The 9707-nt window shown below is 41.3% G+C and overlaps 1 protein-coding gene across 1 annotated transcript; it reads right to left on the bottom strand.

Annotated features, from left to right (window-relative positions):
• Positions 1-675: 675 nt before the first annotated feature.
• On the bottom strand, positions 676-8532 carry APOH (apolipoprotein H). The gene is made up of 8 exons (XM_009902691.2): positions 8406-8532; positions 7136-7312; positions 6470-6566; positions 5059-5135; positions 4313-4501; positions 3074-3253; positions 2380-2577; positions 676-1517 (listed from the first exon to the last, which is right to left on the bottom strand). The coding sequence occupies exons 1-8, from the start codon at positions 8467-8469 to the stop codon at positions 1447-1449; spliced, it is 1053 nt and encodes a 350-aa protein (XP_009900993.1). The 5' UTR covers positions 8470-8532; the 3' UTR covers positions 676-1446.
• Positions 8533-9707: the final 1175 nt, after the last annotated feature.

Raw genomic sequence — 9707 nt, 5'->3', positions numbered from 1 at the left:
TAAAGTGATCCTAAAGTTCTTTTTCAGCTGAAATGATTCTATGAGCCTATGATCCCACCTAAATATGTTAGGAAGCAAAACAGTGCTCATTGTACAAGGAAATGCTCTCTTTGGCTGCTAGTGGGAATTTGTCTGTCTGCCTTTAGAGAATTAACTCACTGATGAGTATAAAGTATTAAATAATAATAGCTGCCTCAATTTCTCCTTAAAAATAGGAAGTACAAGAACAAATTATATCAGTCATGCTACTAAAATATTCATGTGCAGCCTTCAGAAAAAAGGTAATAAGAGTATGTTCAGAGTCTTTTAATGGTAGCTGTAGCATCTTACAAGTAGTTTGATCCCAATGTTAAATGGCCTTTTAAAAAGTTCTGGAGCAGTTTGCTTAATGTGCCGTTTCTGCTCTCAGTCCCAGAGGCTTTATTGCTTCAGAGAGAACCACATAAGACTCTCATGACAATTTCAGTGTACAGCAAATATTTATTTGTTGCTTTTTAGGATGTTGAAATTATCATTATTTTTTTTCTGAATGGAAATAGACATCAGCACAAAACTTGCCAGACAAGCAGTGAACTGCTTGTATCATAAATCAGATTAAAAGTACCTTTTACTTCAGAGCTACTTAATGACCAGAAATGGTTACTATTGCTCAACAGTTTGCAGTTCTCATTTTTTCTTGGGGGGGGGAGGGAGGGGAAGGAATCTGTTTCATTGCATAATATTGAAACAGTGGTAAAAATTAACAATTCTATAAAACCAGAGGTTCAGGTGAAGCTAGAATCTGTGAAACATAAATGGCCTTGTTAACTTCCTTGCTTAGAAATGCAAAAGAACCATTTATCTGATGCTATTGGCATTTGAATCATGGCTGGGTACTTGATTTCTAAACTCATTTGGAAATCTCCATCTCTCTACTTATGTAAATTCTGGAAAATCCTTGGCTGGTGTCCCTCTGTCTATCTGTAATTAAAGGTCCACTCCCTATCACAGGGGAGCAGTAACAGAATCAGAATCCAGCTAATTAAGGAATGAGTCAGGCTTTTCTGTATAAACCAGTTAAGAGCACCAGGATTTGACTGATGATTAGGTAAAGCTAAATAAGAACACACTACTGGCTGAAAATTGCTTTATTGTCAAGGAATTGCTATTGAGAAAGTCAATTCCGGTTGCACAAGTGTTGGGAATATGGAAAGAGAAGTAGTAGTATTGCAGGAAGTTTGTAGAAGGCAGAGGAAAGGCAATGAAAGTTAATGGACGAAATAGTGTAATAGCTTGTGAAAGGCTGGTAGGGAAAGGGATGGGCGTTGGGAAAACAGCTGAGGCTGCATTCACAGAGAGACCAGAGTTGGCCTGGAAATACGCACTCACAGGACCTAGGTCTTCCTCTCTTTACATAATATTTTGTCTCATTAAGGCAGAGATTCAGCACTGTGTTACTTCTCTGATTCATTTTTGATCTTCACATGGTTTCATGTCTGAGGGGTCCTTCTTTACAAGAGTTGAAAAAAAGCCACGTTCTGTTGAAAGCAAGTTAAGAACCTGAGTTAAATTCTTCAAACAGGTAAAGGCTGAAAATAAGGTCTTACGGACCCTGCTAGGTGAACAGTCAACCTATGCATCATTTCAGAGCTGTTTTAATTCTGGTTTAGTGAAGGCTAAGCTATATCCATCAGAAGCCAAGCGTGCAGAAAGATGTTTTCATCATGCAAAGGCTGTGTTTTACCCTTCACTTACAAATCAAAATAAAACCTACAAGGAATATTCTCTGTGAGGAATATTGATAAGGCAAATGGAAAGTATTTCCTCTTGCTAACACACTTCAGGATGTATTCTGCTTATTTATTCTGAAAACCTGTGTGCCTGTGAACCAGTTCCTCCAGCAACAATTCCTCACTGCAACTGTCAACTGCTTTTAAACACTCCTGGTCCAAAGCCAGAATCAGCATGTTGCTGATCAACATAAACATGGAATAATTCACCAGAATGGAAGTGAATCTGTCAGGTTCTCAAGGCTGCATCAGTGTTCAGGCTCTTTTCCATTGCAGAAGATGTTGATCCAAGGATTCATGAAATCCTTGAGTATTTTATGTATGCCCTTTGTTTGCACTAGGCCATCTCTAAATAACACCTTCTAAGAACAGATATTGAAGCAGGGCTGTGGTATATCCAAAGGAAAAGCCTGCTCTGCATCCTCTCCTCTCAGGCTATTTCTTCCATCTGTGAAGAAATTTCTTCCATTTAGGAAGAAATCATTTTAGTACAAGGCAGATGAACTAGTCAGTCAACTAGGACTCAAAGATGAGTTATGGCATTGCCCCCACACTATAGTACTTGGTATTCCTCCAGCAGAAGCTAGATTGTGACTAGCCCAGCTTGTACCTTTGAAACAGGCAGGGAGAGTCAGGTTGCCATCCACACATGGCACAGCTACTGTATAGGCACAGGATTTGTCTTTATTCTTGCAGAAGAAGGATATAGTTTCTCCATGCAGAATGCCCTCCTTAAGGTCGTTCTGAACTCTTTTCTTCTCACCATTGTACAATACTACAGCTTTCTTCACTGGTATTTTACATGGTTCTGTAAAACAATCCAGTTACAAGTGACACATGAGGATAATTAGAACTCTGTTTTGAAAAGCAGGTGGGTTAGAACCCATCAGAAATCTGTACAAGTGACATTTGGGAATGAAAAGTAACGTGTCCCACACCTATGTGGTACTTCTGCTGGTGTGGCAATGATGAAGAAATTCAGACCCCCCCAAGCAGAGGGTCAAAAGTTTCCACTGAAAATCCAGCCTCAGTAAAATTACTACTTATATTAAATAGGAAGAGAGGAGGAAATAGGCAAAATAAAGTTACAGGGCAGATTACTGAGGTCAGTTCAGATTCCTCATGTCACATTCACATCCAGTGTTCAACACTGGGAGTGGTCTTCACTTATCAGGGCCTTGAAATTACTACTTTGGTTTTGTTTTGAGAACAACTCTTGCTCCGAGGTGCAATGCTCACAACGATCAGAGCAATGGTCTTTTAGGAAAATTCAGTTTGATGGGAGGTTCTTTAGGGATAGATACCTTTACAGGTTGGCTTTGTGGACCAGTTTCCAGTCTTTTCACATCGGGAATGCTTAGGTCCATCCATCACGTATCTGGGCTGGCAGCCAAAGCTGACACTCTCGTTGTAGTGATACGTTCTACGGGCAACAAGCTCTAGGAATCCATTCTCTATCCCAGTTGGAGTGGGGCATGTGACAACTGTGGTGCAAAACCAAAACCAAGGATTTATCAGCATTGCAGCTCTAAAAGACGCACTTTCCAAAAATACATGAAACTTCTACGGAGGCTCATTTCAGCTTCTTCCACAGGAAAACTGAATCAGAGGAAAGCCACAATAAATACACATTGCTTGATTTAAATCATATAATGGCTTAGGTTGGAAGGGACCTTAGAGATCATCTACTCCCCACCGTGGGTAGGGACACCCCTCAACTAGACTTGACTGCTCAAGGCCTCATCCAGCCTGGCCTTGAACATGCCCAGGGAGGAGGCATCCACAACCTCCCCAGGCAGCCTATTCCAGAGTCTCACCACCCTTGTACTGAAGGACTTCTCCCTAAGATCCAGTCTAACCCTGCTCTCCCTTAGCTTAAAACCATTCCCTATTGTCCCGTCGCTAGAGATCCTAGAGACCCTCTCCAGCCTTCCTGTAGGATTCCTTCAGGTGTTGGAAGCAGCTCTAAGTTCCCCCTTGAACCTTCTCGTCTCTGGGCTCAATCCCAGCTCCCTCAGCCTGTTCTCATAGCAGAGGTGCTTCAGCCCTTGGATCATTCCTGTGGCCCTCCTCTGGACTCCCTCCAACAGCTCTGTGTCCTTTTTATGGTGGGAACACCAGCACTGCATGCATGGTTATATCCAAAAGCTACTTAAATGTGGCATAGTTTCACTGAAAGCAGCGGAGTTCTCTGGACTAGGGGTGAGGTTGTCTCTCTCTTAAATTAATCCTAGCACATAGCAGAATAAAAGACTCACTGAGCTGTGGAGGCTGAGCTCTGATTCCTTCCACAACATGAACTACATTTAGCAGGTCTTGTTTATATAACCTTTGTACCTGCAGCAAATATTTTGTCAATCCTATGTTGAGTGCAACTTTGGTAGCAAATACCTTGCACACATCGGCCTGACTTCCAGAATTATTCTATTGTGTGTTTGCAATAACAACTACATTAAAAAAATAATAATCAAACATTATTAAGGCTCTTCACATAGTTTTATAAATACAATATGATTAGGAGTGTGTAAAAGTCAGTTACTTACCCTTGCACTCTGGAATGCTGCTCCAGTTCCCATTGGCCATGCAGGTAGCTGTCTCATTCCCAATAAGGGCGAGAGGAGGCACACACTCAAAAGTAATCGTGTCCAGGTACTTAGAAACATTCCCAGGCTTTAAGCCACGGTAAGAAAGGACTCCAAACTCAGGAATTGGGGGAGGTGCACAAGTCACAGCTAGGGAAGCAGAGAATTCATAGAAATCAAGGCTTAAAGATCAAATTATTACTAGTATCAAAGGAGCAATGTGCTTGTAACCAAATGAACACACACCACCCTTTATGGAGAGAGGCTTGCAAAACAAAAAGTGCAGACTTAAAGTCTCAGGAGTCTTGGAGTATGCAATTCATGAGTTTTGCTATGTTTTTTCAGACAATATCATGCTTTTTCAGGACAGGCTATAGCAAACTCACATACAACTGCTGCAAAAGCATGACAATATCCTCCTTTTATATACTGGGAGAATGAATTTGAGTGAATAAGCATCTTACCGCCAGCTGTAAACAGCATCTCTCTGATCTTGGCCTTGGGTACAGACCTTTAAACTGTTTCTCTAAAACTACCACCACAAAGCTAAAGCCAAACAGACAAGGTTCTTCTTGATTTCTCCTAACCATTTTTTCTGCACTGTAGGTGGCCTCTGAATTAGTGTATATGTGCTTGTGAGCAATGGAAAGGAGTTTTTCTGTGGTCAGAATAAGGATAGAGCAGTTATTTAGTACTTAAACACATACGTTGACACTGTGGAAAAGTTCCACTCCACTTTCCATCTGCCATGCATTGGCTGGTTCTTGTTCCAAGAAGGTTGTACCTGAAAACAAAAAGATCTGCTTATCAGAAAGCTTAATGAACAGAGAGAAGATTCAAGTTCCTTATTGCAAGGAAGTTTACCATCACAAACAGACTAAAGAGTCCAGTTCTGAAATCTTTCTCTAGTTCTAGCATTTGCTGACCTCCAAGGAAGTTTAGATTCAGATATGGGAAATTCTGGCATTGCAAAGACCAGACAAAAGGCTGGATAGAAAAAAAGAGATGTTTTCCCTTTTCAACTATATAGTCTATTTCCTATATTAATTTCTACAACTGATTAATACCGTGGATGTATGTAAGTGGTGAGCATTGATCTGTGACTGCTAATGTAAATGTTATGGTTTCTTGGGAGGAGTTCCTAGCTAATTATGACAATTAGGATCAACCTATTGCACAGAACTTAGCACTCTTAAGCACTGAAGTCAGTGAGATGCCAGGTACCCCCATTTAATTTCTATGTGGACTCTAAATGCTTCTCTCCTGTCCTATGTGCTTCTATTATTAGCTCTTGCTCTGAGTTTTACAGAAATGCTTATGGTGGATCTATCAATACCACACAGCTGAGAACCAGTAAATTCCAATTAGCAAAATTAAATCAGGTCCCATTGCTACATTTGGTGTCAAAGCTCAATTTATTTAAGCCTCCTCTTGCTCCTGCTTTGCAGAAGGAGGTGGCTGAGGCTGTTGACACTTTTCAGTGAACTCTGGATTGTCTCACCTGTGGCCTTCCCAGGTAAGCACTGTTAATTTATTAATTACCCAAGTAAAATGAACTGTGTGCTGCTCTCAAATATTTCCCTTCATTTACCATAACTATTTTGCTCTAAGTGCATCCCCATTTCTAAAGCTAGCAAGGAGGCTTGAGTAAAAGTGCATTTTACTCAGGGACCAAATTAGGATTTACCTTTTGTTTTCATTTATTGAACTTGGAAAGGCATGGAAACAAAATTCTCAGTCTCCAAAGCCTAATGGTATAACAACTTAGATGGAGATTATCTTCTCCCTACTGTAGGATTTAATCTCATGATGTACTAAGAGGATTTCAAAAGCAGGGGAAAGCAGTCCAGAATAAATCTTTGCATAAAATCTCTGCTATTTTGATGGCTTCCATATCTGTAAGACATTGCTTTGGAGCAGCAAAGCTGCAGGATGTTACAGCCAAGATAGAACAGGGGAGCATCACCAGATATGCTCTTGGGGTTATTTTAGTTTCCGAAGTGGAGGTCGGGGTTTATGTGCCATTTTCTAAGTTCCCTGTACTGTAGTAGTGGATACTGGACTGTAAGACAGTGATTCGGGTTATTGATTTAAGAACAGGAGGAAGGGAACACTTACCCTGGTTCACATGAAAAACTTACAGAACTCTGATAGTGGGAGTCTATAAAATCCATTTTCCCATGCTCCAAGTTTCCAAGACTGGGACATCTTTTTGCTGTTAATGAAAAGATTTTTAAAAAGGATAGTATTATTTCATAAGGCATGAAGCTAGGATAACAAAATTGAGCTGATCATAAAGGGGTCATAGTGTCTTTCCTGTTTGCCATTCCCATATACTACATTTCATGAGTCAAGCTGTTCTATATTTCTATCAAAATAAGGAGCTTTGAAGGTTTTCTGGTTAAATGGGTTTTAACACTCGCTTGTCTGAGGAGAATGACTTCTCTGCAATGAAATGGTAAAAATGAACAGTGAGGGATACAAGAAATGCAGGTGCTATCAAGCAGTGTATGTTTAGGAGTCAGATTAAGGATCACCTTGGCCGGGTCCAAACTATATCACCTCCCAGGAGCAGAGGCTTAAGGAAAAGTGTGGGACATGTCTGGGAATATCCTTCCCCTGTTACCAGCCCCTCTTTTCCCTCATACACCCCAGCAAGTAAGGGAAGAACAAGTGGAGAACAGAAGCAGATCAATCAGTTTCCCTACGCAGACTATGAAATAATCTTTTCAGATCCACGCTTAGCACAAAGCCTAGGAGCAGGCTTTGCTCTGGCTTACTTACGGAGGCACAGCAGCGTATTGAGAGGCCATTTGCCAGTCGGGAGGCAGGTGTACTTCCTCTGGCCATTGTTGGGGACAAAGCCAGGCCTACAGGTGTACTCTACTTCCTCACCCACTTCATACACACTTTTTTCAACATTGATGGTGGCAAATAGCACTTCTGGGGGCCTGGAGCAGACTGGAGACAAGAGTCAGAAATTGGGCAGTGTGAGTTGTTTTTATTTCTCAGCTAGAAGCATCACCTCCAGTGTGTTCCTGCACTCAGCTGAACAGTCCATCTGTAATTTGTAGGTCCATAGCTTCCTGAGGCAGCTGCTGTCTGCTGGAAGCAGTAGCCAGAAAACAATGTGCTTTTTCTCTTCTCCTTGACACTTTTGTCCATGGTCCCAGTTAGAGGCTTTTTACTTTTGCTTCGAAATGGATTTATGAAGGCATTCTGCAAAGTGACTCAGTTATGGTAAATTACCTTGGACAGAAGAGGGTGAAAATGACTTAGGAGCAAACTAATGCATTTAAGTTTGAATCCTAATTAGTTTGGAGGGGTCAGTCTGAAATGAGATTTAATTTTATTTCTTTTAAATTACTTTTCTTTTTTTTCTGTTTTCCCCAATTTTTCTGTTCAGTGGGGCAAACACCCTGTTACATGAGACAGTTCTGAGCCCAAAACAGCTTTAACATGCTGACAGCATGAAGTAATCATCACCCAGAGAGTGAGAACAGGAGGGGAACAGTGAGAGGGAAATGGAGGGTGCAGACTGAGCTCCTGCAAAGGGCATGGAGAGAGGTTCCTGCTGAGATTATGGGGAGAAAAAAGAGGGATGCAAAGCTCATTCTGTAGAAATGAATGGCAAACAGAGGTAGAGAGTACATGAAATATGCCCAGAGCCCTTGGCATGAGGAAAGGAGGAGAAAAGCAATGTGAGTGCCATGCCAGGCAGCTGCTGTGGTGGAAGAGAAGTTGAGCATGGAGCTGGGCAGAGGGACAGAACAAAGGTAACTCCTGGCACACACAATCCCCCTGCTATGCAGGCAACCTGGTTTCCACAACTTCTATTTCTTCTGTTTTCTTGCATTTTCTGTCTACAGCAATTGCTCTCACCATGGGAAGAGACAGGGGAAGGAATGGAAATGGGAAAAAAGAAGAAACAGTTTTCTGAGAAAATTCCCTTTCAAAACACTTGCCCAGAGTTGTCTAAAGGCTTTCCAATCCTGTTGCATCCTCCAGCTCCCCTCATGGGTAGGATAGCCCTTAGAAAGAGGAAGGCTCTTACCTCTCGCTGCCAGAGTGCAGTGGCTCAGAGCAACTGCACAGGTGAGCAGTGCCAGGGGATACATTGCTGCCAGTCCACAAGCTCCCCAAATGACCCTCAGTCCAGTGTTTCTTCTCTTAAAAATAAAGGCATGGCCAAAAGGATGGTTACATATTAACTCTTCGTATTTATTCCCATCTCAGTAAACAGAAGATAAAAGGTTCCTTGTGTTGCTCATTATAAAGGATGAAACAACCATCACATGCTGGATGTGCAAATAATGCAAGAATTCAAATGGGTTGTTTCTGCAGAGCATCTCCTCTTGGGACTGATGTTTGTGGAAAAAACCCACCATATTATCCTCTCAGCATCTTTAGAGGATGAGGATATTTGGAATATGATACTGGATCCTATAATAGAACTGTCACTAAGAAGCTTTTGTCTATCATCTGAGCATGGACAGTTCTAGACAACAAAGTGTTCTGAGACTTATAACAAAACCTTTTTAAGGTGAAATGATCGGTGTTGGAGTGACACTGGTGTTGTCTTATGCACCCAGTGATGATACCAACCTCATGCCAGTTTCCACTAGGCCTGAAACTTCAGGCTTCAGGGGTCAGTTTGGTGAGATTCAGATCATCAATAAGCATCTTTCAATTATCAGATAACTAAAAGCATCAGAAACAGGGCTCACAATGCCAGCCCTGCAGGAACAGTGAAATAATGCTTCTGGACCGTGCTTGTTTGTGACAAGGGAATCAAAATTCAGTCATATTTTTAGGTGGTATAAACACTTGGTTTTGGCACTGCGATTTGGGGTCATCAAGTCAAAACTCCACAGGTATCAGCTGAGGTTCCGATCACTGCAGCCCTCCTAATTTAGCAGATTTTGACTGCAGAAGCATCTGAAGTACAACCAAAATAACATTTGTGTAATCATTGTTCCACAGTTTGGTGTTTCTAATCTCAGTATCCTCCTCCCCTGCTGACTCACAGCCTGTGAGGGGGAGTGAGGGACATTTGAAGCTCTAACGAGGAGCTAGGTTATGTCAAGCTCTTGCTACTGCCATCTTAAATAGTTTGTTTATTTTCATTTTATAAAGTTTGCACTTGAAACACAAATTTTAGTCACAACATTAAACAATTAGGAACATGCTATTCTTCCCAGAAAGTGCTGTGAATGTCCTGCTCAAAATATTTACCAGATACACAGTGCCAAAGGGCAAAGTACCACTGCTAAATCAACAGGAAAAAAACTGACTTTATTTTCTCTATTTATGTCTGATTAATTTTCCATTTATTATTTCCTTCTTCCTTCTTCCT

The sequence above is a fragment of the Dryobates pubescens genome, chromosome 20 (genome assembly GCF_014839835.1).
Source record: "Dryobates pubescens isolate bDryPub1 chromosome 20, bDryPub1.pri, whole genome shotgun sequence".
Lineage (NCBI taxonomy): Eukaryota > Metazoa > Chordata > Aves > Piciformes > Picidae > Dryobates > Dryobates pubescens.
Note: the sequence above shows the minus strand (reverse complement) of the source record. Positions and strands in the feature narration are given on the sequence as shown.

What these genes read in the sequence shown, in the direction of transcription:
- APOH (XM_009902691.2), bottom strand. Translation starts at nt 8,469, where the DNA reads ATGTATCCCCTGGCACTGCTCACCTGTGCAGTTGCTCTGAGCCACTGC. An exon ending in CTGCACTCTGGCAGCGAGAG is followed by an intron (nt 7,313 to 8,405) that starts GTAAGAGCCTTC and finishes TCTTGTCTCCAG; the next exon opens with TCTGCTCCAGGCCCCCAGAA. An exon ending in AACTTTTCCACAGTGTCAAC is followed by an intron (nt 4,502 to 5,058) that starts GTATGTGTTTAA and finishes CTGCTTCCCTAG; the next exon opens with CTGTGACTTGTGCACCTCCC.